This window comes from Corapipo altera, unplaced genomic scaffold, assembly GCF_003945725.1.
Source record: "Corapipo altera isolate COAL_440 unplaced genomic scaffold, ASM394572v1 64, whole genome shotgun sequence".
NCBI classification, from domain to species: domain Eukaryota; kingdom Metazoa; phylum Chordata; class Aves; order Passeriformes; family Pipridae; genus Corapipo; species Corapipo altera.
In genome coordinates, this window is record NW_020884893.1 from 2,341,540 (window position 1) to 2,368,840 (window position 27,301).

Sequence of the window (27,301 nt, forward strand, 5' to 3'; positions counted from 1 at the left end):
GACAGTCACCTGTGAATTTGGGATGGCACTTGTGGCATCAAGTCCACAACGAGTGAGCTGACATGGACGGATGGTCAGCCAAGTTTGGAATGACATGTTTGTCATCCTCTTGACTGAAGGATTTGCTCCTTTCCCAGGCTTTCACTGACCTGCCTCTGTTTCCCATTCTCTCACCCCATTGGTTTCCTTGGAGGTACTGTGGGCAGACACCTCCAGCCCTGAGGTCATACAAAGCTATTAGTTTTCCATTAGTTTTTAGAGATATGGGTCCAAATTCTTTACTGGTCTAAATGGGCTTTTACTTACAGCAGCAAAGAATTTGGCATTTCATGCAAATTTGGCTCCCTGGCTTCCATGAGGCTCTAGTTTGGAGGGGCCTTTGTACCGAGTCCAGCCTGATTATTAATTTCTGAAGGTAGTGTCACTGCAGTCTTGAATAGACCCCTTTAAAAACAAAGGTTAATCCTTGTTCAGTCCTACAGAGCGTCAATAGTATTATTTCTAGTTAAAAAGAAAAAGGAAGCTTTTGCTTTCTCTTCTAAGCCTCTAGACTGAAAACTTCTTGTGCGATGAAGCCAGAATCAAGCAAAGCAAAATTCTGAGTAGTATTTACAGATATGAACACTTGTGGCACCCAACCATTGGTGTCAAAGGACACTTATTGTGGCTTAGGTAACACCAGCAACAAAGGGGATACACACTCTGGATGCAGACTTTCAGTTTTCCTAAGGTTTCCTTTGTCTGGGCAAGACAAAGTTTCAGTGCAAGAGCCTAAATGTGATCAGCATGGGGTATGAGACACATGCTGGAAAATAAACATCTCTTCTTCAGAGGGTTGGTTGGTATTTGGGGCGTTCCTGTCCTGGTATGGGAGGTTGAAGTTAAGACTGGTGTGACTGGAAGCTTTCTATGGTTTTGTTGACTATGCTCAAACAAACCTGACATGGAAGGTGCCTTTTGAAGGGACCTTTAATGTGACTGTTGATGATAGATATGGGGGGCTATTGCATTAATTGCTTCTCAGAACAGAAAAATCCTACCCAGCTTTAATATCTTCATGTGTGAATGGGCCTTGCTGACAATTAATAACATGCAAAACTGGGTCTACTGGTTATTCCATTCATTCGAATGGTATCTGGACTTTCTGAAACACATGTTTTCCCGAATTAAATCTGTTTCAGGTTTATCGGCTACTGTGGTGGGCATGTAAGAAAATCACACAAGCAAACAAAAGGAAATGGAACCAGAACTCCATCTTTGGCAAAAACATGGTCACTGACCAGACTAGTGGGTGCATTCAAAAGGAGATGTCTGTGCAGAGCTACAGAGCGGGTCTGAAGCTCTTCATCATGCTGAACTTCACCGGGCCATGAGATAGCTTCAGGATGCACATTTATCTCATGGACTTTTTACTCAGTTTCTGTGAGGGTACAGCTGTAAAGGGAGCAAGGAGGATCATTAAGTAAGCAGGTACACGGACAAACTTGACCATAACTAGATCAAAATCCCTTTCTGAATGTTTATGTTCAGGTTGCTCATTCCTCCATAATTTTTTCTCATCTCCTGATTTTCTCTGGGACCAAAAATAAAAATTCCAAAAGCCACTGGGAAATGAAAGTCTTGACACTTCTGTTTTAACCCAGGAAAAACTCCCCTGAATGTGGGAGCATTGCCTGATTCAAATCCTATCTCTTCTTTATGTTCTCAGCTTAATCAATGTGCATCTGGAAGAACACTGCAGCCAGTGGCGTTGGCTGACACCTCCCCTGCCATCACCGAGGGCAGGGTCTGGCCCGCTCTGTGTTTCTCAGAAGGAACATCTCAGTTTCCAGAGGCAGTCTCTGGTTAGTTTTAAGTACCACAAACAGGAAAATACAAAAACGTGACAACATCAGACAAACTCTGCGACCTTTCGCAGACGCACTTCCAGGAGGGGATGTTGCAGGTGTTTATCAGAACAGAAGAAAATAATGACAACAAAAAGGTTGGGGGATCAGCTGTGTAAATGAACACCAAGAAAGCATCTAATATATTATTCTGTAATACAAAAAGAAGAAATCTGACTTGATCGCCCTATTATAAATTTGCTAAAAATACAGATATATATTTATATTTTTATATATATATAATTAATTTTTTTTTTAAATCTGAACAGAAAAATAGACTACTCTGGAATGCATGAAAGTCACACGACTTTTCCATACATCAGATACTTATAAAGCCAACACAATGGCAAGCAGGAGGTACAGAGGTAACTAGAACTTCTGTACTTTATTCAAGAACTATTTAAAGCCATATTCTCCCCAAGTGGGTGATCCAAAAGCAACCCAGGGTAACACTAGTTCAGTCTGATTACCGTAAGCAGAAGTGACTGCCCGAACATGAAGGGGTTGGAGCTAATTTGGAGTGACCGGGGAAGGCCAAGTCCCCACGTCGTTCCTGGCTGGACTGTGCAGGAGGGCACTGGTGCCACATGGTTCTCCATCGCTCAACTGCTTTATTCAGTAATTCTACAATTTGCTTTAAAATGAGGTGTTAAAAACTAGTGGAGATCATGTTATGTGGAGCTTACCAACAGAGAGAGAACGTGGCTTTAGAAACCTTGTCTTTGCAATGAGTTTTACATACCCTTGCTATTGGCTATAAACTGTACCAGTCATAATTCTGTCAAGACATAAATATACAATAGGTACAAATATTAACAATACATTACAATTTTACAGAAGAGAATACTGTTTTCCTTAGAAATGTGTATCTTATTAGCTGCAAGGGAAGAAAAGGCTACAGTTTATCACAGCCATAGTTGCCAAAGAAACCGACGGCCTCGGATGTGTTTCTGCTTGACTCGCACAGGCGGATATTCCCCGGCATTTGACACACGGCATGTTCAGGAAGGGAATGTGCGTTCCACGGGTTTTCTTTTTCTCTCTCTCTCCCTTTTTTTTTTTCCTCCTTTCTTCTACCTTTATTGACTCTCGAACCTTTCAGAAAAATGTGGATTTCACAGGAGACTCTTTTGTTTTGGGTTGTTTTCTGGTTTTTTGTTTTTTTGTTTTTTTTTTTCCATAAGTGTGCTTAGGTGAAGTTTCTAAGAAAAGGCACTGAGAAATCTACTGCAATGTCACGGCTTTTTTCCTCTGTTCAAGGCTAAACCTCAAAGAATCTTTGCCTCCTGGTTAAGAAAACTGCACCCACTCCTTCCACATATATATATGTTCTATATATATATTTATAGATATGTATTAAAAAAAACATTGATGGTGTAGGATACAAGCAAGCGCAGACATCACACGTACATAGTCCTTTCAGGTGTGAAGTCTTCTGCAGCAGCAGGTGAGGCTGTGTCAGCTTGCTTGATACATGGTGCACAGTAAATTCGCAGACCTGAATGCCAAATATCAGTGATTAAACTGCATGCTTTAATCAGGAGATACTGCATGCAGGAGATAATGCCTATTTTCCCCAACTGTTATGAACTTTGGGAAACGTGTATCAAACAAACTATAAAATTAAATTGTCTTTCTAGGGTCTATAGGATTTGGTGAGCATTATGTTTTCAAAGCACTGCCTTTCCTTTGCAATGAGTACAGATTTAGTCTATCACAGCTTTAGGTTAGAGTAGATTTCCCAGTGCTTACATTATATATATGTGTATTATGCACACACACACATATATAGATACATACTTCATGTTCAGACTTTATTTCATTAAAATAAATTAAACAGACTTCCTTTTTAATTGGGCACAAAATGAGAGCTACATGTTCATACACAAATAAGAAAGAAATGCTCTTCAAGCATATTATATGCTTAATTTTTAATTATTTGCTTTCTATAAGAAATCTATAGGACTTTGGCTATTCAGAATTAAAAGGTAGATTTTTAATGATACTTTTGAATTTGGCTTTCAAAAGTGACTCAATAAAATGCTACTTTAAAGGTAGGACTAAATAGATGACATTAAGTGTGTGTCGTGAGCGATCACACAAGGCAGACAGAGGGCCTTTGGTTACAAGGAGAGTTGCACCAGTTGATTATCAGATAAAAAATGATAGAATTGTTGATCTATACATTTTTGTCAGTGCCATCTATAAACCAAATACATCAATTTGGATGAGAGTGTGGTAAATACTACACTATATGGCTATATTTAAATACGTTCACTTTTGTGATATGTAAAATATGACTTTTTTTTCCACATGAAAGCATCAGCTCTAAAAATATTTAACTTGGAAATCACTATTACTTACTTTATCAAAAAAATTTTCCCTGATTTTTTCTTCTTTTTACAGTTGTGCAGATGGCAGACATGAATGATCACTAAAACACAGAGATTATGTTAAGACTGTTCTCCTTAAGATTTCTCGTTGCTGCTCCATGGCCTCAGAAAGCCACAGAATAAATCAGTATTTAAAGCTTATCTGCTGGAAAGTCACTTCACTTTTTCATGTCAGCTCAATCTTAACTAGTATCTCAGCAATACGTCGGTTCCTCTAAGTACACTTGTATTTACTATGGCCAAATCCTAAAGTCCTTCACCAGGCAAAGAGCCCACTCAGAGGAACGGTGGTTTAGGCTGCGGGAAGGCAGAGTAAAAGCAAACAAACCTCAGGAACTGGCCCTGTGTAAATACCCTGTGGAGCACACGGTGCCTGGGACTTCTTTTGGGTACCTTCCGCGTCACTCTTTGCGCGGCACGAGGTCTCTCGCTGCCGGCGGGTAATTCCTGAGGGGGTGGCTCAGGTCTCACTCGCGCCTTCCCGGGGTCTCGCCTTGCAAGGGCGGCTCTGAGCGAGTCCCTGGGCTGGTCCCACCACCCGGGGCCAGGGTCGGCTGAGCAGAGCAGAGTCACTCCACCGTGTGTACAGTTTGTGCCAAGGAGACACCTAACAAAGCTCTCACCGCAACCCACGGTAGTTGCTAAAACAGGTATGTGCTTATTGCTTTTGTCCGTACATGCTGCATTCACCACTAGGGTCACAGACAGGAGTGCGGCACGGCCTGGACGGACAGACGGTACATTCAGGACTAACCAACGGCTTGGTTTTACAATAGGAAGGAACAAAACGCAGCGGACTCGAGCGGCTTGGGGGGGTCTTCCTCCCACCTGTGCCTCCGCTCCCGCGTCCCGTGTCTCAGCTCGTCCCCGGACCTGCTGCCTGCAGATCGCTACACGCCCCGGCAGAACTCGGAATAGGTCAGGAAACGCTCATCGACAGTTATTTACAGTTGAGTTTTACAGTAGAAACAGAGAACAACAGAAAAGATTACCATCACAGTTATCACAGGACAGGTTGTGACTTGCTACAGGCGTGTAACAAATCACAGTCACAACAGGAGGCACAAATTAAAGTAGTGCTTGGTTAAAGTGCTTGATTGTTACACTCTGCTATCCTACTCCAGCATTGCAACAACGACAACAAAAAGTCAACGTAAAGTGCTTTTCCCCCCCAAGATTAAAAACCAAAGACAAATTATTTCCTACACAATTTGACATAACTTTATTGAAACAATAATATTTTAAAAACCTAGGCTGGTGGCTGCTAGTTCTGTTCACTTAAAATGGTCAGATCTTTTTTTTTTTTCTCTTTTTTTTTTTTTCTTGTTTCACTTAAAAATGACTGGATGTTATTAAAACGTCAGGCCTGATTCTCCTGCCTCTCGCAGCTGCTTCATGCCACGGCTCTGCAGGAGCCTCTCCTGTCCAACCTCCTGGCGAGAGGGAGCACAGCCAGGCCCGGGACGGGTCACTAACGAATCCCTCTTTTTGCATATTTATGTAACACTTGCATATCTTTCACTGCGCTGCTTGGGCGCAAAAAGCTTCGGACCAACCTGTTCCTCTCCTACGCCAAGGGCGAGACTCTGGCTGGCGCCTGGAGTCGGCGGGCGGGCTGGAAGGGGGGGCCAGGCAGCCGTCCCGGTGCCCCCGGAACGTGCCGGGGGTCCGGCCACGCTCACCGTCCCCGCGGGCAGCGCAGCCACATCTCCCTCCCCACCGAGGGCGAGAGCCGAGCTCTCCTTCCAGCCCTGCGCTCCCCGGCACCGGGAAGGGGGTCTGGCTGCGGTGCCCCTGGAGAGTCCTGCTTCTGCATGGCTCCTTCACACCTTCCCACGTGGGCTGTGGGCCCCCGAGGGCCACGCGCTGGCCCTGGGGCAGGTACCGGCTTTTAGCAGAGGGTCAGTGCAAGTTTCACTATGTCCTAGGGGATGTTTGGGATTAGATACAAGTGGTGCAACTCACCCTGCTGATATTTCAAAAGAAAACATCAGGTCCTACAGGATATCGGATTGTTAAACACACAGAGAGCATTTTAATAATTGGTTTCTCTAGACCATTATTTGTTTTAAATGGTTTTCACTCGGATTTTCCAATAATGCAAGTGTTCCCTGTTACCTTTAGACATAATATCCATCAGAGAAAGCTGTAGATGGGGAACAGCTGCCCTGAAGCAGTGAGCATTGTGTTTTTGAAAGCTTTATACCAACCCCAGCAATTTATTCCAGAGTTCAAATCTGGCTGCCTTGGCATCCTTTATGGAACTAACGCAAATCAGATGTTAATATTTCCAAAAGGAGCTCTAGCGTTCAAGGGGAATGGATGGATATTTGGTCACATTGGCTTCACTGGACAACATGAAAGGAGATCAATGTGTGATCATGATTTGCAATCCTTATTTTTGACTGATGTGGGCAATGTCTTTAGAGTTGTTTCAGAGAAGGACATTTTCACAAACCCACACTGGACCTCCCCCAGACTTTTAGAAACAAGTGGCTTGTTTCAGCCAAGTTCATGCCATGCAGAAGCTCTTTTGTTTGTGTTGACTGTAAAGACATTCCTTTAAACTTTCAGTAAGTTCTTTTGGAGCCCACCTCAGATGCTTTGATCATGTGTGTTAGCATGTCCTCCACTGCCTGGTAATACATGGACTTCTGGGGAAATGTGATTTTCTAGTCTGACAGTCTCCTGATTGCCCTGGGTTCTTCCAGTGATACCTTCCATAGAGTAAATGCAGTTCTGCCCTATCAGCTTAGGGGAGGTGGGTAAAGCAGCAGCTTCTAGATGGTTCTTCTCTGTTCTATAAACATGGTCCTTTTGCTTTAGATAGCCACTGTTTGTAACATTGTACTTGGGACTCACATTTCCGGGTGGACTTGAATCGTACATCAGCTGACCTTCGTCATCGGTGTCAGCGTCTATATATTTGTGTATACCAGCATCATGGAAGTTGAAAGCTATGGCTGCCTGTGACTCCGGTGACTTTGGGGGGGTTCTCGCACTCGCAGTTGTGTAGATTGAGGGTTCTGGGCTCATGAGAGATCTGTCAGAGAGCAAGGAAGTATCTGTGGCAGCAGCAGCTCCCCGGCTCTTGAGAGAGTCTGGATATATCCTCAGTACATTTGATGCTGGTACTAATGTGCTGGTGTCCTCTTCCATGAAGTTGACTTTCAGAGATCTTAGTTTTAAAGGGTTACTGGCCTTTATGGAGCTTTTGGGACTTTCAATGAAAAAAGCAGAACGGTGGCTGCCTTCGGAGCTCGGGTTCATTTCCACATACCTGGCACCGCTCCCCTCTGGCCTGCTCTGCTCCTGGATGACGTTAATGCCGCCCTTGCAGGGCAGGGTGGTGAGGGGGCTGTGGGAGAACCGCCCGGAGTCGGGGAACTCTGCCGCGCAGCTTATGAAGCTGTCGATGCTGGACATGCTCCTCATGTCAACGATCCCATCAGTGCGAGTTGTCAGCAGGGGCACCATAGGGCCGGGAAGGGTTTCCATTTCTAGCTCTTCCTTTTGCCTTCCAGGCTGACTCGACTCTTTAGTGTTAAGGTTTGGCTGGGACTGAGTCTTTGCCATTTTGTTGTACATGTCCTCAAGCTGCTGGACGTTCAAGTGCTGGGGACTTGAAGATGACCTGGCTTTTTCTGGGGATCCCGGTTCCTTAGTTTCAAAAGATTTACTAGAGCTAGTTTCAGAAAGAGTTCTCTTGGTCCATTTCCATTTGCTGGGAGATAAATGATTGTCCTGAACTTTATCCTTTTTGGTTATGCTTTCTCCATTCTTTTCAACCACAATGTCCATGAGTTCTATGCTGCGGGCAAAAGCATCCTTCATGTTCATGGAAACAATACTACCATTCCTTTTTGCTCTTTCAAGAGCTTCCCTGCGCTTAATGGCTTTCTCCTGCCTCTTCTGCTCTTTGTAGAACTCAGAGAAGTTATTGACAATAATTGGGATGGGAAGAGCAATCACCAGCACACCAGCAATGCAGCACAGTCCTCCTACTATTTTACCTAAAAGAGTTTTGGGGTAGATGTCTCCGTAGCCTACTGTTGTCATGGTGATTGTTGCCCACCAGAAGGAAGCTGGGATGCTCTTGAATTTTGTATCATCCTCATCCTTTTCTGCAAAAAACACTAAACTGGAAAAGATCATAATGCCCATGGCCAAAAACAAGATGAGTAATCCAAGCTCATTGTAACTTCTCCTGAGTGTAAACCCCAAGGACTGTAAACCCGTTGAGTGCCGGGCGAGCTTTAGAATCCGGAGTATCCTCATAATCCGAAATATTTGGACCACTCGTCGTACATTTTGGAACTGAAGTACACTTTTATTGGATTCAGTGAGGAAGATAGTGACATAGTAGGGCAAGATAGCCAGCAAATCTATAGCATTCAGGGGGCCTTTGAAAAACTTCCACTTCTTAGGCGAGGAGAGGAACCGCAGGAGGTATTCCATTGTAAACCATGCAATGCACACTGCTTCCACGTGGGCAAGCTGGGGGTTATCTGTGGTCTGCCCAAATTCATCCATGCCTTGTAGTTCAGGAAGTGTGTTAAGGGACAAGGCAATTGTAGATAGTACAATAAACATGATGGAAATGATTGCCAAAATCTGGAAAGGAAAGAGAAAACAGTGAGTTCATCTCAGAATACATTATGCTATCGCTGCCGTTAACACATGGCTGTATTTTCACTTACACACTGCAAGACTAATTTTGCTCAGTACACAGAAGTCAGATAACCAATGCACCCTGAGCTGATTTTATTTTGGAAGCTGTTTTAGTTATGGCAGATGCATAAAGGAGATAAAACATCTACTTCAATTCCTGTGCCTTCATCTCTATGTAGTCAAGGAACACATTACCCAGCCACCAGGATGCCAGGAGGATGCCAGGAGGGCTGTGAAGCAGTTCACAGCAGGAGCTTTTGAGTAACTACTAATTAGGTGCCCAACAAAGCCCATCTGGACAACAGGCTCTGAAATCTAAGCAAGAAGGAATGCAACTGTGAATATACAATTCGATCAGAGCAGTGTCCTCCAGTTAATGCACAGTTACAGCTGTAATTTTGAGTGCTTATGGCTAATTACAGAGATATGTGTACAATTCTACTATGTAAGTGTACAAATAATACACTCTTGTTTAATGACTCATCTCTAATTTGAAACTTGATGGTTGTGAAATACATGAAAACTTCACCAAGCTTTTTAAGGCATTTTGAGCTCTGAGCTATTCTGCAAGTGACCAACCGGGGGAAAGACCAAACATCCAAGCAAACCAAACTGGACACTAGGACAGCCAAAGCAGGGCAGGTCCAGCCACTGGAGACCTCATCTGTTGTCAGAAAACAGCTGAAGAGTGCAACGAGATCCTATGCAATGCTCTGCAGTGAACTGCCTCTCTAAATCCCACGTAAATCTGATCAGATCCTGGGCCACCGACTCTGAAGTGCTGCATTAGTGTGTTTGCAGCTTCCCGATGGCGTAGGCAGGCTGTCCTTCTGTACCTGTTTTATATAGACATTAATTCTATACTTTCCAGCTTTCCCTAATTACACCTCTTTTTAAAGCCTTTTTAGGGAGGTTTTTGAGCTGACAGACAATTCGAGGAGCGTTTTTTCTACTAGTGAATTCTCTTTCTAGTTTATTCATTGGGTAGGATAATATATAGTTTCTTAGGTAACTGCCAGAAAACAGCTACGATTGCAAAACACACATACATGTGACTAACATTTTATGTCCTCACTTCAGTGTAAGCTGGTCCCTTATGAAGGCTTTTCTCCTTTTTTATAGAAAAGCAGCATGAAGTCGATTCAATATATATGCCTGATGACTAGATACATAACGTTAAGCAATGAATTACAAAACACATGACAAAAGTTCTGCATTGCAAATCTGACACACTCCTTCCTGGCCAATATAACACAGTCACAGTGACCTTTCTCAGCCAGCCTTAAAATACCAGAATATCCACAGTTACCACCTGGGGAACTGGAGAAAGAAATTCTTGATGGATTTCTCTTCAGCCAAAGCCAGCACAAACATCCTAACAGTCAGGAAATATCAGACTTCTGAACATTTATCCCCAAACAGGCAGCTGCTGCAATGGAACAAGCCTGGTTCTCCTCCAAGGAGAAATATGCAGGTACAACATGGTTCAGAAACACTGTGGTCTTCTCTAGAAGATCTTTCTCCACAGCTGAAAGGTAGAAATGGTCTACAAAGGTTGGAAGCTTCACTTGAATTAAGTTCATATAGTAAACTATGGTTTTAAGAGAAAAGCCCATATAGCTTCAAAAAACCCAAATGTAAGGCAAGAGTTTCAATTTTTGAAAGCTTGATTTCAATGGGTGTTTTAAAAACCACTTGCTGTTAACAAAACTCCTTCCAAATCAATGTTCTGAAGCCATTTACCTTTTAACTCACTAAAATGCACTGTATAACTGTGATTTGCACATGACACTGCACACTTAGGAATTTAATCTGGAGAATAAGATTTTACTAGAAACAAGAATTTACTCCATTAAATGCTCTGGTTTCATTGTGTGAATTGGATTAACTAGAAGAAGTGCATAGTGTAAATAGCCTCCCATGCAATGCTCTAGTACCAGGAATTTTAGAATAGCCTCACTTGCAGTCACTAAATTGGTGTTTCCAGGAAAAATGTTGAGAAGATTCCTTTTTCTTTCTAAACAGGCAAGAGAAGGTTTGTTGTTCGTTGTGCCGTGCACCCTCCCAGTGCTAATGAACCTTCTGCCTCTCCTCGCTACCTTCCTCTTCCACAAATTTGGTGCTGAAATACAAACAACCCCACAGGAACTTGTGCAATGGGGTGTTTGCCTCATTGAGAGGCTTCTCAGGTCATTGAGCCGAAAAAGCTGTGGGGAAAGACTTGGGGGGTGCAAAAAAGTAGGAAGAACCACGGGATGAAGAGAAGCGGAGAGGGACACAGGGAAAAGTGCTTGAACTGGTGGCTTCAGACTCAAGAGAATAAGATGTAAGTCAAGTGTCTCATGGTGAAGTGTGGGGAAATTTAGATGTTGACCATTTCTGTGTGGTAGCTTGTTTCAAAAGACCATCTCCCAGACACCAGGCACTACCCCTGAGAAGCAGGAGTCTGATTTGCTTTTCCAGAAGGCTCTTTTGGTGTTTTTACTGTCATTTCTTTGTCTACAACCCACCATTTCGGAAGGTGTTTGGGATTTTTGCAATGGTAATTTCTTTTTTTTTTTTCCTTTGGCTTTATCTCTGCCCACACAGAAGGGCTTATTTGTAGGCTTAGATGTACCTGGGTTTTATCTCCTTCACTTTCAGTGTAAATATTAACACTCCGTCTTTATTCAGTGAATGGCATCCAGAAGCAGTAATTGGTGTCAAACCTTCTGTTTCCTTTGATATACCTTCCTGCTTTGAAGATCAAGGCAATGCCAGATGAACATAAATAAATAAACTGGGAGATCTAAGGGTAATATTCGGTTTTGGTTTAGCAGATTTAGCCATGAAGCCAAGCAATAAAGAGAGAGAGACATTTATAATTTCTTCCACAAGTTGCAGCAAGGTGTCACCTGTGCTCCCAAGATACAGATTTCCCCCCAAATTGGTCTGCTGCAATCATACATCTTTGGGAATCTTGTCAGGCTAAGAAAAACTTCTAAATATGAGGTGACTGTCCTCAGGTATTGAAAGCACTTTTGAGTTGGGAACTACAAAAACCTGTGAGATGAAGTATCTTCCGTAAAGCACACCTTGTCCTGGTAGCATCCACCATCCACCAAAAGCCACCCAAGGAACAGCTGTGCACAGAAAACTGGATCCAGCTGCTGTCAGGCATTAGCACAGGGCTCTATCCCAAAGTATTTACAGTCTGGGATTTCAGATTATAGAAATCACCATCTGTCTCTCTAATAAGGTTTCCTATCTTGGCTGTACTGAGCCTCTAGCTTGGCAGCTCTTGTATTTTCCACTGTCAGTAATGAGAGACAGAAAGCTGAAGGGGGGACATTTCCACCACCAGGAGTGCCTCTGGAGATGCTCTGCAGGCAGGCTTTTCATTCCATTCCTAGCCTTTCCTCCTTCCTTTCCTCTTCCAGGTTCACTCCTCTTTAACAAGAATAGTCAATGGGACCAACTTGGACTAGACCAGAAATTATCCCTCCTCAGTGACTGACACTCCAGCTGCTGGAAAACTTTTTTCCAGTTGCTGGAAAAAAGCACCTGCTCCCTGCTCCAGAGCACTGACCCCAGACCTCACAGCTGCTGAAGCAGAAGAAAGAATAGGAGAGGGCCTCCTCCTGTGCACTAGTTTTCATGATTCCTTAAAAAACATGCAACATGGTCTTGTGCTGGTGAGGACTTTCGGACTGGCAACCAAAGAGGTTGAACAGGCTCAACCACAGAGAGGTCCCTAGAGCTCAGGCTTGGACTGGCAGAAGCAACAGGGACGGGAAAGTTCAGCATCAGAGGCCTGTTAGATTTTGTGAGTGCTGCTGAAATGTCCAGATTCCTACTTAGGGAGCAAGCTGTGCCCCTCCCGGGTCTGGCTGCTGGCTTATCTGGCATATGTTGGCTTGTTATGGGGACTGGGGAAGGCACCTCCAGCACCACTGCAGGTGCACCCAGAGCTTCTGACTCGGATGCCCATGTTTGCATTAGATCTATAAAATGCATAACTAAAACACTGGAGAAGCTTGCACCCTAAAATTTGGAAGCATGGTGGGAAAATGGGAGCCACAGATGGCTAAAATGACTGGCCTGAGCACACGCTGGTGGCACAGGTAGGTGCAGGAGTCCATGTACTTCTGGAGCCACATCCGTGGCAGATGTTCTCCACTGTCCTCACGTGGACTTCATGGGACCTAATGACAGGAGTCCTGACAGGCCAGGTCTTACTGGGAAGCTGTCCACAGAAGAGCAGTACAGAAAATCCTTAAGCTGCTCATAAAGCTGACAGGGTTAAATACTAGTTTTTCCTTGCACTACTTTCAGACCATTTCCACTAACAAATTGCATGAGAGCAGCTCTGTGGTTCCCTTCCTCTTTCCTTCTGTGTTTACTCTTACATTTCACCTGCAGCAACACACCATAAATTGTGAAAATCCCCACTAGGTACTTTTCTAGGTTACTTGCAGAAGTTGTTGGATGGGCTCCTAATGATGGCACTGGCTGGTAGTGCAAGTCTCAGTATGTATGGGCAGGATTCCAGAAAAAACTTCTTCTTCACTCAGGCACTTTGTGACTGTTTCACAAAGATTTTTGTGAGGTGAATCTCTAGATTGCTGCTATGGTGCCTTTGTGGAAGCTAAATAACCCAAGGACAGGCAGGGCAGGGTTTTAGATGAATTTAAAGCAGTTGCCTTGAAGTGATTAGCATGATTGTACATACATGCTGGTTATTACACATGCAAATGAGACAAGCAAGCTGATTATGGGAGCAAGTGTAGCCAGTCTGTGCAACTGCTGCTCCCTGAGGCAGGATGGATGTGCCATTTTTGCCAGCCATTAATCCCACCTGCCCCAAAATGCCCTAAAAAACTAGGTAGGCCACCTCTACCCAGCACCTTTCAGGACATATCCCACTGTCCTGGGCCTGATCCTGATTGCTGGGTCAGAATGGCCCCAGGGATTCATCCTTTATGATGGCAAGGTCTGTGCTCATCCCTGGGGGAAGAGGGCTCCCGCCTGCTCAGAAATTTCCCATCTTTCTCTTATTGCTTGATTATCTTTCTTTGCACTGCTAAAGACCCTAACTGAGATCAAGGCATAAGACCAGAGACTTTCAAGGCCATTAAAATTAATGAGAACTGGCTGTCCAAATCCCATAGATGGCTCTAAAATCTCAGGGTAAGCATCCGAGATCTCTCTGCTTGTGGCAACGTGCCCTATACTTTTTCTGTCTTCATACTCAGTAATGAAGCTGATATAGCAAGGAGAAGGGGTGGTGTGTGGGAGAGAGTAGGAGGGTGTTTGAATATAGATTTGATATTCTTGGAAATACGATGAGGAAATTGTTATGTAATCAAGAAGTTCAATAATGGTTTTGTCTAATGCACTTTTTTAGCTCCGTCAAGGCCTGCAGAATAAATCCGGCATCAGGACCAGGTTTCATTCATATGCCTCATTTACTGAGGGATTTTTCTTGCATCCCCCCTGCTTTCCTGAGCTACAATATACAGTCAGACTGTCCAGCTCCATCCTGCCATGCCTATGCCAGCCTCTGTCTCCCCAGGCTCTGAGAAACAGAGAGCACAGTGTATTTTGAGCGATACCCACGTGCTGCACAGTGCAGAAACAGATGGAGAGTTCCTTAATCTCCTCCCTACTTCATTCTACACAGGAATAACATCTCCTGCTCACAGCAGCTATACATGTCTGTGGTATTTATTGACAGGGGCTTGTTTTAGGAAACATCTCTTCACTAGAAAATGCCTATTTATTCATAAACTGAAAGAGTTTGCAGAACATAGTCACTTCTGATGCAGGATTCTGACCACTGGGCTTGCAGGATGTTTTTTCTAGAAAATGCTGAGGCCATAATGAAAGATAACACTTCCTTCTTCCATCATGGCAAGTTGAGACCAAAGTTGGGGATATGGTTGCAAGGGAAATACAGAGAACTTTTAATCCTCTTTTTCACGTGAAAGGAGGTTAAGATGTAATGTAAGACCTTGAATCTCCAAAACCCCTAAGTCCCACTGATTCCTGGGGAGTATAAACTCTTAAGCATGAGTTTTCCCTGGCCTGACACTTCACATGCCTCTTCTGTACCCTGTCCCAAGGGGGTTCTTGGGACCCCTCTGCACCAGGAGATCTGTGCTCTGGAGGGGCCCCTGCACACACCAGCTCACACCCCCGTGGCACCTCAGTGACTATGCACTCAGTCTGTGAGAATGTAAACTCCCACGCTCCTCTGTAAGCATTACTGCACAGGATAAAATCCATAACAACAAAATCAAGACAAAGCCATTTATATTTTGCTTTGGAAACACACGAGATCTTAATTTTGACATTTGCCTGGAAAAGCCCAGATTGAATAATGGTTTGATTTCAATTATAGCTGTAATAACTTTATCTGTTGAGAGAGTAAGTCTATTTAGTTTAAATAGTGTACAGTACTATTTAAATAGGATACAGTACTTCTGCTGATTATATGTCAATGCTTCATTTGCCTACAGGCACCCAGAGAGCTGCAGCTACAACTGCTGCTGACTAAGCCAAAGTGGGTAGAAGAGTTGCCTTCAGGCATGGCTGCCTGTAAACTCTTTAATACTCTTAAGAACATGTTTAGTTGTCACAGAGCTATCAAACCCCATTAAATGATAAATGGTGTCAGTCTTCTTTCAGAGCAAAGCCCAGATGCAAATGGTGCACTGGAGAAAAAAATGACAGATAAATGAAAATACTGAAAAGGCAAACTTCAAAGTCACACGCTGCATTCAAACATCAGTGCTCAGGAGGGGATGAGAGGGGAGATCTGTCCTATTCCTGCTGCTACTAGCATGGGGGAAATCAAAAAAGAAACCAAATGAATGGCACATGGAAGCTGAAGTTTCCCATTTTTCTCCTGCTATTGCCTTCTGCCCAGGATGACACCACCTCAGTAAGCAACACTGGAGACATCCAGCCCCAACAGCTCCAGACAGACCCAAACCATGTGCATGTCCCCTCTGCACGTCCATGCACACAAACCCTACTGCCATCCTTGAGCCTGACCCAGGGGTCTCCACTGAGAACACTCCTACCATCAATCCCCCCTCCCTCCCTCTTGCTGACCCTCCATATCTTCATCTTGCTCACACATTCCCACCCTTTGTGCCATACAAAATGCTGAAGCTGGAATGGCAGTGTGGTATTGCACAGCCTGGCCTTACCCTGGAAGACAACTAAAAAGCCAGACCCTGGTGGTGACTCCCCATGCACAGAACATCCCAGCTGCTCTGCATCCCTCTGCACTGCAGCAAGTCAGCAGCTCTTATCAGAGCCATGATGCAAAACACATTCCCAGACAAAACCTTCCCACCAGGTTGGGGGTCCCCTTTCAGGTACATCTCCCATTCCCACCATCTGTCTTGCATTCAAGCAGACAGTGGTTTAGACTCAGAAAAAGTAAAAAATAAAACAAAACAAAAAAAAGAATGCCTTCCCCCTCAGCACCGGTGAGCGCCTGGGAACAGCTCTTCAAGAAGCCTTTGTGATTTTACCCTGCACCAGGGAGAGACGATGCTCGTGATCAACTCCCACCATGCAAAGCAGTCTGCTCAGCCTCAGACACTATTTACAGGGGATGCTGAGCTCAAAGTGTTGGTGTTTGCAGGAGTAGTTGTGGGAGGGGTTTTTTTTAATGGTTAAATTCAATCAGGAATGTGCCAAGATAGCATGAAATCAACTAAATGTAATTAAGCAAAAACTATTAGCCTGATTGCTAAACCAGTCTTCCTCTCATGAATATGCATGAGAATAATTGATATTAATTCTTTTCAAATCTGAGGCACATTAGTCCTGCATATTATAGTGTGGAATTTTTTGGAAGACTGAACCAGTTCCACTGCCGCTTTCTCACCAAAAGGTATAATTAGTTTTGCTGCAGGGAGATTTACCGAGTCATTGATACCATCTTGGGTTGCCACATAGAGAGGAAATTAGAACAGAGCTCAAGTGATGTTGTGTCTGCAAAAATATGGTGACCTGTTTAACATTTCTTCCAGAAATGTGTTAGGAGAAGTGGCAAATCCAGTTACCAGCACCAGTCACAGTAATGACGTTATGAAGAAGCAGGGAAGCCTGCAGGAACAGTAAATCCCCGCAGATAGAAAGGCAGGGGCGATATCCTCTGCCTGTTCAAGGTGTTTGACACCAGCATGGTCCTGTTTCCCAAGTGTCCAAGTGTCCCAGGGGCTGTTCTTAAGGGACCTTCAGCTCACTGGGGCTGCTGCACCTGGGCTCTGCTGCAGGTCATAGGGGACTTCTCCATCAGGTTTCAGAGGGGTTTTTTTTTCACTCATGCTTGGAATAAGGGCATAAAATTTAGCCTGAGGCATTTCTGCTGCCTGACAAGCTGGAGGACACGTGCTCCTTGGGAAGATAAATTGTCCTGAGCCGCAGGTGCAGCCCAGGCTGCAGAGCCCCAGGTCCTGTCTGTGCACTTACAGCCTGATGGGAGAGGAGCTTTGGTGGCATCTCTTACACTGATCTGGAAACCTTGGGATTACACCTGTTAATTGTTTATTCCTTGCAAGCATCCTGCAAACAAATGGAATGCTAACACCCTTCTTTTTGCAGGTGGTGGGAAACAGATCCGCGGTATCTCGTCACCTTTATGGTTCTTAGTCCTTTATTCTGCTAAAACCTCATGCTTTCCTGTCAGCCTCTCTGCTCTCCATCATGCCCACACTTATCCTCCTGTCTGGTAGACAGACCTTGTGTCAGACAGAGGGCTTTGATAAAGGGACATGTCCACACACGGGTCCACCTTTCCAAGCCAGGGTTCTCAAGGCTTTTCTCTACAGCTGAGCTCAGTGCCCTCGGTGAGGGCTTTGGCACAAAGTGAATGAAGTGTTTTAATCTCAAGAACAGATGGTTCTTCCCTTTGTAAGCACTAAACACTGGATTAGATATCACATATTTAATAAACGGCAACAACTGTATACAAACTGTGTACAAAAGCAGCTAAAAGCTAATCCTTGGCAATTAATCATTCATATTAGCATGGGGCCATAGCAAGTGGTAAGTAGAGCCAGTGGACAGCAAATCTGCATGAACATAAAAGAACAGGCAGCTCTACATCAGCAGCTCAACAAGAGAGTTTGATCTTGGCTCAGTAAGACGGTTTTGATGCATTCTAGTTATAAATATAGAGGATGAAACAGAACTGTGGAGATGTGTACTTGGTTCTTTGTTGGGGTTTGGGTTTTTTTTGTTGCTGTTGTGTTGGTTTTGAGGGTTTTTTTTAAACTCAGTTGAGCTCAGAAGAAGCTCAAACTCTTTGAAGTGTTGTCTGGCATTCTGGGAACACTCACTCCATGCTTGCTGGCTTGTGGGCACTGACACGACAGCAAGCCTTTCCAAACCACAAGGAATAAACACCTACTCAGACAGCCCTTGGCTTCCTGAGGGCTCTGCAATCCCTCACAACAGACCTTCCCATGTCACTACACCCCAGTGTGCTCCCAACAGGCACTGCACAGGCCAGGCAGCTGTTGCACACACCTCACCCAGCACAGTCCCCTCCTGCTCTCATCCTCCTGCAAAGTGCATTTACAACAGGAACTTACTTCTTCTTGACCAGGCCTTTTTTCAATGCTCAGGGGATTGCAGAAAATCAGAAGGGGAAAAAAAAAAAAAAAGGAAAAAAAAAAAAAAGAAGTAAAAAAAGTACAGCCCCTCTGGCCATTTCAGTAGGGAGCAGAGCTGGGTTTTGTGCTGTTTCTTGGAGGGGGAGTTTGGTTGTTTGATTTTTAGTGGCTGGCTTGCTGATATTTTGCACTTTACCCTAATAAAAGTCACATGAAACCGTTCGGAAAATGCAGATGTGCTGCCTTCTAGTGAAGGTTTACTGAAGAGTGGGGAGGGGAGGAGGAAGGTTTCCTGTAAATGGCAGCTGCAGAGTGCCAGATGGTATGTCATACATTAATCTACTTGGAGAATAGCAAAGGCCAGCACTGAAGATTAAGGGAAATGATACACCTCATTGGCATTTAGTGCATTTTTCAGTTACCCTTTTTTTTTTATTTGGGGTTTCTTTGTTAATATAGGATGATGCCACACTATACACTGGCTGGCAGAAATAATTCTTGTCACAAATGTATGTCTTTGAAAGGCTGAGCCTTTCTGAGCCCTTAATTTGAGCTGATTTGACTGTCTCATCATAGCAGCAGATTTTGGAATAGCAAAGTTGAACCTTACTTGAACTTGTTGGCTACATTAGCACTGTTTTTCTTTCTCCTCCCCACCTCCATCCATGAATAATAATGCCCTGTACCACCTTTTTTTTTTTTTCAAATCCTAGCAAGAAGTCCTAGTCACTGTTTGCTAAACAAACACACACTAACATGGTGAGTTGGGAGAGAAGCACATTAAAGAGCCTGAGTTTTCTTTGCCAAAGATAGAACTTGTCATTCCAGGGAAACTCGCAGTTTTGATGGCCTGGGAAACTCAGGATTTTCTGTCAGGCACATGGCCCTGTTATCCCTGTTATCTCTCACATCGAGCACGCAGTGAGCACGACAGTTTTGGGGTTTGCAAAACACACGTGGCGTGTGGCCTGGGACCAGGTCACTTCTGGTTTGTGTTTCTGGTCTGAAATGTCATTGCAGTTCAGCTGGACAGTCCCTGCCTGGACTCACTGTTTTCCTCTCGGAGCAGGGCTCTGCCTGACTCATCTCACTGTGGTTTCAGGTCACTGCAAGGAAGCAGCTCAAGCGTGGTTTGGATGTTTCAATTCAGGCTCTGCTTGGCCAGCAGAAAACATCCCGTTCCTCTGAGCAGCCCTGGCTGGGACAGGTCCAGCCCCGGTGCTGGGTCCCTGCGGCAGAGCCATCCGGCCCTTCCACCCGCAAAAACTGTCTTTGGGCAGAGCGGGCGGATCCGCGGGGCCGTGACCCGGGGAGGGACCTGCAATCCAGAGCAAGGTCAGACAAAAGCCACCCTGCGCTTTTGCTCCTTTAGCCGCTGGATAAAGCTCTGTCTCCGATCAGGCTGCATTATCCCTAACGAGCTCTGGCAGATGCTTCGGCTCTCTGCTCTTCCATCAAGGCAAACTGGTAAGACCCACCTTCCCGAGGGCAGCGTTTAACCCTTTCCATGGACGCTTGCTTGCCCACAGGGAAGCCCAGGCATTACCTGGGTCTGGGACACAGCACGTGAATGGCTCTCGCTGCCGCAAAATGCTGATTACTGACCTGGGGGATTCACCTCGCAATCTCCCTGCTGGAAGCAGCGACCCCAGGGGCTCCTGATGCCCCACATGCCTGCAGAAACGGGCTCCTATTTCTGTGCTGCCATTTGGCCTCATCGCGAGTGAAGCACAAAATAGCAAAATCCCCAACCGAGCAGGATTTGCAAAGGATCTCAGCCCCAATGTAGGTATTTAAACACGGCTCTTCAATGTGCACATTACCCAGCACCTCTCATTGACAGCACTTCTGACAGTCACCTGCTGCCTGATGGCTGGACCGGCGCTGGTGGGCAAGTGCTCAGCACATTTGGAAATGAGACTCAGGGGAAGCCCAGCACAGGGAGAAATACACTGCTGAGTGGGAAAAACAAACCAAGTCTAAACTGGGAGTCATTTAAAGAAGGCAAAAGACTAAGGGAAAAGTCACTCAGCATGCCACAGAAATAAGTTTATAGGAATTACCAAGGGATCTAGCAATAACCTTTCAATGGTTGAAATCTGGCACAGATGTGAATGAGCCTCCCTGGCAGCTGAGGGCTCTCCATGCATTACATGGAATGAGCTGGCAATTTCCAAGGCGACCTTGAAGGGCCAGGCTCATCAGGGCAGCTAATATTGGCTCATTGTTTTCCTTTATTTCTTGGAGAGAAAAAAGAGTCCTAAGGGCAGTGACACTGGAGCCGTGTGTCCCAATTAACCCACTGCAGGTAGGGTCAATCTGCTCTCTCCTGCATCCCCTTCAGAGGGCACAAAGTGTGTCTGTTCCCATGGTCACTCTCCCCCGGGAAAGAGAGAGGAAGGAAAAAAGATGCTGCTCTATTTATGATTGTCCTGCTTTATGGCACTGCCCTTTCTGCAGTCGGGCTGAATGGTCTGGCTTTTTTCCTCTGTCTCTCTCTCATTTCTCTGTCAATTGATTGCTCACTGCCAGAGAGTATTATTGGCTTGAAAAGCTTCATTTTCTGGTCCCTGAGCTGCTTGTCTTTTCCTGGCTCATTGCTGCTGCTGGAGGTAAGATCTGAGTCCCAGAGTTATTAGGCCATTTTGGGTTTGACCTTGAGAGCTTCCTTTGCTCACCCCATCACATGAAACACCCCTTTGATCATTGCAGACATGCATTTTAAAAAAAAAAAATGGCCCAAACCCAATGGCCAGAGATGGTTTGATTATATCAGTGGTGAGTAGAAATAAGCTGGAACTAAAACATTCCCAGCCAGGTTGAAAGAATGCCAGTGCCTGGGGGTGTTCCTGCTCCCTGCAGTGCTTGGGGTTGTGGCAGCACCCTGGCATCCCTGCACACACTAAAAACTGGCTTCAGTTCTGTAACTGAGCAGCAATTGTGCTCTGGTCCCAGCTTTTGCTGTGGACAAATTCAAGGGCTGTTCCTGAAAGGTTTCCCCCTGGATTGGAAATTCTCAAACTGTAACTTTCAGTGAGTGGCCATTGAAAGCCCAAGGTAAAAAAATGGGGTGGTGAATCCTGAGCTTCTGTGCTGTGCTGTCCCACCTCACCTGGCCTGGCTGGGAACCATAGAGAAAATAGTGCAGTGCTAAAAATACCCCATAGAAAACAATTATTTACCTAACTTATCACCTTATATACTGCTCCCTGTAGTACTCCAGAGAATTAGCTTGTTCTCTGCAGAGTGTTCCTCACAAGGTCTCATGAGATTCAAATCTTGGATGTGAGATTTCTGCTATCTTTCTTGGCAGAAACATCTGTATCAGACTATTGAGTAGTCAGTGGATTTGCTTAGGAGATGGTTCCTTAGATGAGCAGGACCAGGAGCAGACACTTTCCCTGGGCAGTCAGGGAATTGGGCACAGCCTCTCCTTATTTCTGGGGCAAATAAGCCAGACATGGAGCTGCAACTCCTATGGCTAAGCTTGACCGTCTTTGGGCAAGTTGGATGTCAAACCAGATAAACTGGGACATTCTGGCTGACAACATGCTCTTGGAGATGTGAAGGGTTACCTGGGCTGTATTAAAGCTGCCTGTAAGAGGTGACACTATTGGAAACCAATTAAAAAACGACAGGAGGGGAAGGGATGGCTCCTGTTTAAAGATGCCTTAATCAAATCCAACCCCTTATACACCTCTAGTTTTTGCTACAAAATCCAGTTAAACGACTAAGCTACCAAAGGTACCAGTTACTAAAGGGAGAGGTAATGAAGATACAAAAGAACAAAATGAGTGGCAAAGCACTGCTCCGTGGGAGAGCGCGGAGTTGCTGACAATTTACCTTTCAAATTTCTCAAATAAAACAATTCTTGAAAATTGCCAAAACATTATTAACATAAACAGCAACAAACAGCAGGGTGGCTTCGTGAAAATGACAGCAAAGGCCACTCTCCCCACACTGCCAGCAGCACCACGGCCCTGCCAGGAGGGTTTGGCTCTGTGTGCATGGGGGGGCAGGATGTGGGACCCCCATTCCCCATGCCCTTGCATTCCCATGGGTGGGAGATCCTCAGCCTTGCTCATGCTACTGCTGTAGCCTGAGCAAAACTTGCCTAAATAGAGGACTTTCAAAGATTGGGATATGGGACGTAATGGGCTTCCTCCCCTTAGTGCCACCTTCTGCAAAACCTCTCTCTGCACCAAAAAATAATTCCCAAAGAAATGAGCTTGAAACTAGTGTGGGACCATGCTCAGTCCCCATGAAAGGCAGCCTGGAACTCAGGGGTCTGCAGTACATCTTGCACAGCTCACCCTTCTCCTTCCAAGACTTTTCCCTTTAGGTTTGCATGCTCAGTGGAATTCCAGTTGGACCTTGTATCCCATTCCAAACTTGCTGTTTGCAGAAAACAACTGTGGCCAATCTCTATCTATGTAAAAATGGTGGAAAAAGTAAAAGAAATGGGAAACCTGGAGGGAACCGTACAGTTTCTCAAAGAAAACTGTAAGTATTTCTGTTAAGAAAAATTCTATTGAAGGAGAAAGTAACAATCACCAAGTCTCTGTGTTTGTAGTGCTGTGGCTGCTGCTTTGAAATCAGGCTCTGGCTGATGTTATTTTGGGGTATTTAAGCCAGACTCTTGCTGTCAGCATCTCAGTGTTCTTGGCTTTGTTACTGTTTCTCTGTTTTATTATTCTGAAGAAAATAACTCTGTTAGTGTTCTTTTTTTGGCAAGGAGTGGCTGCGCGAGCACCAAGTGGACGGACTCCAGGTGGCACAGTGGCTCAACACACGAGTCCCTTCCTCCTGCTACAGGCAGGTGCAATGTCACAAGGATTTCCCTCCCAGGGCACAGGGATTTTATGGCTCTCAGCGTGTATCCCTTCTTAAAACACCTGAGCTGAGCTCCAGTCCTGTGGCCAAATCCTGCCAAAGAGGTTGCACTGCCTGGATGTGATGCACAAGTGTGCACATCCCAGCTGGCCATGGTCTACCCTGTCTCTGCCTTTACAAGCATCTGTGGCATGAGACTTCACAAAAAAAACCCAGCCCTTGGTATACTGCCAAAGTTAAAATCCCTTGTCAGGATTACTCTGTGCACAGTGTCAGGGAGCCCTTCCCCTGCCTCCACACTCACAGGACACCACTGCCCTACCTGCACAGATGTCCTGGGTGTCACACACCCAGCATCAGATGTGGCTGTCCCCACCACAGGCTAGGATTCAACCTGGCTTCAACAAGGTTCACCTAGTAACAGCCTGGCAGGGAGCCAGGTAGATCTTCCCATCCTGATAACTTTCTTTTTTAGAATCTATGAGTTGCCTGCTGTTCCAGTAAAGGCTGGTGCTGTCTCAGCCTCCTTAACTGCCCCCTGAAAACTCCCATCACACGGGTACCCAGACAATTTACCAGGCAAGGCTTCATGCCTATAATTAAAAGGGTGACCCTAGTATGAGAAGCATTTTCGGGGCCAATCTGTAATTTGAAACAGTTTAAACACATCTTTAAGCAATCCTGTAAAATAACGTGCTGCCAAGCATGAGCTCTGGGTTAAATTCTATCCCCACGGAAATCACAGCGTGTGCGGGCTGCTGGGAGGTGACAGAGCCGGGATTACGGCAGCCCCAGTGGGCGACACGGCAGCACTGCAACCAAACCTGAGCTGAGACCACCGGGCAATCCTGTGCTCCCTGGGCACGTCCTGCTCCGGAGCTGTGCCCCAGCACGGGACACGAGCCCTGAGCCATGTTTTCACGGGAAACAACTTCAGAAGAGCCAAGCGTGTCTGCTCGGCTGGGGGAGGTTTCTGGGCTTTTTCTTTTCCCAGCTCAGGCTGCTCCAAAAAATAAACACAGAAACTGCTCTGCACAGTGTTTCTTGACACAAAGCCACTGCTCTGCCGTGTTGCTTGCGACAGTGGCACCGTAAAATATACATTCCTTGTGCTCTCTATTCTGACATTCCCAGCCTGCAGCTTAAAAGTCAAGTTTTCCCCCTTCCTCAGCCCTCTCCCACATCATCTCCTATGGAGCCAGGAATACAAAAACACTAAGCCTCATTGCTAATGGCCTAAGCAAATGATTTAATCAGAGTGATGTAAAAGGAGCGAGGAGCCTGCAGGATGGAAAAAATGCTGGATAGACAGTAAGACTAATGAGGTAACGTGTAAACCCAGGCATTTTCTAGCAGATGGGACGTGGCAGAGCTGACAGGTATATTGAAAGGGACATAAAAACATAGACAAAACAATAGCCTGGGTTGGCCATGGCTTGATTTACGCAGTGGAAACATTTTTTCCTCTGAAGGCAAAGGCAAGAAGCATAGAAGGCTCCAAGCTTGGTAGCGCAGTTGCAGCATCGTGACTGGCGATGCGAACGCCTGTACCCAGCACACCCGGCTGTGGGGTGAGCACCTGGGCAACAAGTTTCCCAGGGCTTATCTGTGAGATAAGCCAGGATCTCTGTCCCCACGAGGGAAGGGGAGCCCAGACACCCTGTGAGACATCTTGGTGCTGGGTGCGTGGGTGCCACCGCCGAAGCGGCAGCCTTGGTTGTGTGGGAGCCACGTGGCTCGTGCTGGCCACTGCTTGCAAGGCAGCTCTGAAAGCAAAATGCAAAGTGAAATCCCTCCGTGCCATCCGTGCAGAGGGTAACCCCGACTCACACCTCCAGCTGCCACAGCTGTGGCACACACACCTGTGTGCAGACAAGCTCCCAGTTCACACTGTGAGTTGGGGCAGCGTGAAGAAGTGGTTGCTGGGTGATGCCTACGGGGCACGGTGGTACCACACCAGTCCCGAGGCTGGGATGAGACATCTGCCTCCCGCCCAGGACGGGCGCTGTGCAGCAAGAGAGCCGAGTGACACAGCTCTGGGGCTGCCAAACATATGGTGTGCACGCTTTTGAAAAACACCAGCTGCTCAAGGTGAGGGCACGAGCGCCGGGGAGGAGAGGAGAGCTCAGGGACAGGAGCACGTTTCACTGTGGGATGGTTAATGAGGAAAGTCTGTATTTTTGCCTGCCTGCTCTTACCGGAGAAACCCCTCGGAGATTCCTGGTGTTACATGCAGAAAACCGTGAAGCAAAAACCCTGAGTCATCTGTCTCAAACTGTCACAGCAGCTTCCCCTGTCAATCCACATGACCCACTCAATTCTCATCCATTTTCTCCATTTTGGGGGAGTTGTGAAAAATAACTACAACGATTCCAGCTGATTGGTTATAACATATGCTCAAACTGCAGTGATTTGGCCAAATTCTCCTGTGTCTGTACCACAGCTTGGGCTTTATACAATCCAGGCAATAGCAGCAAACACAATCAGGGGCCCACAGTGCTGCTGTGCCCTGGTCTGATGGGCCACAGCTCAGTGCTCTGCAGCAGCTCAGCCAGGGGGAAAAAAATAAATGAAAAGAAGAATGAAGTTATTAATGTCATTTTCCATTGAGATAGTGTGTGAAATCAATCTATCATGCTAAATCTACAGGTTCCAAACTGTATACATAAGGTATATTAAGGGATTTGGAAAGATTAAGACTAGCTCTGAAGGGTCTGCGTGTGTGTAAGCACTGATTGTTTTATCTGTGAATTACCTGCTGCTGCAGAAAAGGCAAAGATAAGGAAAGCAGCTAGAATTGGTCTTGTTGGGAGCAGCATTAGTGGGACTATTTGCTCACAGCCTGTGCTCCTCAGGTGATGTGAAAGAATCACAGAGGGGGGCTGCCCTTCCAAGCTGGGGAGCCCAAGGGATATCTGCTGCCCCTAAAGCAGCTGGCATTGTCCACATGCTCAGCTCTGTCCCTCACAGGGGGATGTGCTGGGGCTGTGCCCAGTGCTGGGCTCTGATCCCAGGGCTTCCAGCCCCACAGACCAGCTGCTGCCCAGAGCCTCACTCCCCGCCCAGCCAGCTGATCAAGGTGTCCTCGACATCTCTGCCAACCACCTCCTCCTCTAAAAAAGCACTGATTGCCTCTGCATTAAAAAATTACAGCATTAATAAAATACAGCACTAAAATGCCATAGTGACTGGAGCCTGTGGGAAGAGGCCCTTGCTCACAGCAGGAGCTTGGGGTGCCTGCTGGCACATCCCTTGGGTTTGGGGCTGCTGGAGTGTCTGGGTGCAGGGGAAGAGCCCTCGCTGTGAGCACCAGCACCAAGGCAGGCCAGGCTGTGACAAGGGGCGCTCTGGGTGTGCAGAGCCCACCTCGCCCTGCCTGGGGTCCCTGACCCTGCACAGCCCAGTGCATGGCCTTTCCAGGCAGCAGATCCTCATGGAGCACTTGGGACAGCCTGAGCGAGAGATCAGGACCAGTGCTTTTAAAACTCCATCTTGTTTCCAGCGCAGCTCCCCCGTGTGCCAGGGATAACCACCAGGGTTTGTGGCTGTTCCTAATTAGTGACCAAGCGCCAGCCTCAGCCTGGCTTCATTCCTGGGGGACCAGTTGGGCTCTGGTTCTCATAGTTCCAGGAGTCCTGTCTGTGCCCCTCACAAGACAGGCAGATGAGCTGCCCATCCCCAGGACACAGCCCCGCTCTCGCCTTGGGACCTGCTGCATCTCCCAATTCCCTCAGGAAGGTGGGTGGGCAGCCCTGCTCAGCGGTGCTGTGTGAGCCCAGGCAGGAGAGGTTCAATGGGGCTGACCTGGCTGAAGGCACCTGGACTTCAGTCCCAGGATTAGTATCAGGGGAAGTGCTTACAAGGAAAGACTGTTCCGCAGGATAGCAGGTACATGACTCTC

The 27,301-nt window shown here is 46.0% G+C and overlaps 1 protein-coding gene across 1 annotated transcript in view; it reads right to left on the minus strand.

Moving 5' to 3' along the window:
• Positions 1–1,413: 1,413 nt before the first annotated feature.
• KCNB1 (potassium voltage-gated channel subfamily B member 1) overlaps positions 1,414–27,301 on the minus strand; it is a 114,039-nt gene continuing 88,151 nt past the window's right edge. The window contains exon 3 of the mRNA XM_027645978.1: positions 1,414–8,893. Coding sequence (XP_027501779.1) covers positions 6,875–8,893 — 2,019 coding nt within the window. The 3' untranslated portion in view covers positions 1,414–6,874. The remainder of the gene's footprint in view (positions 8,894–27,301) is intronic.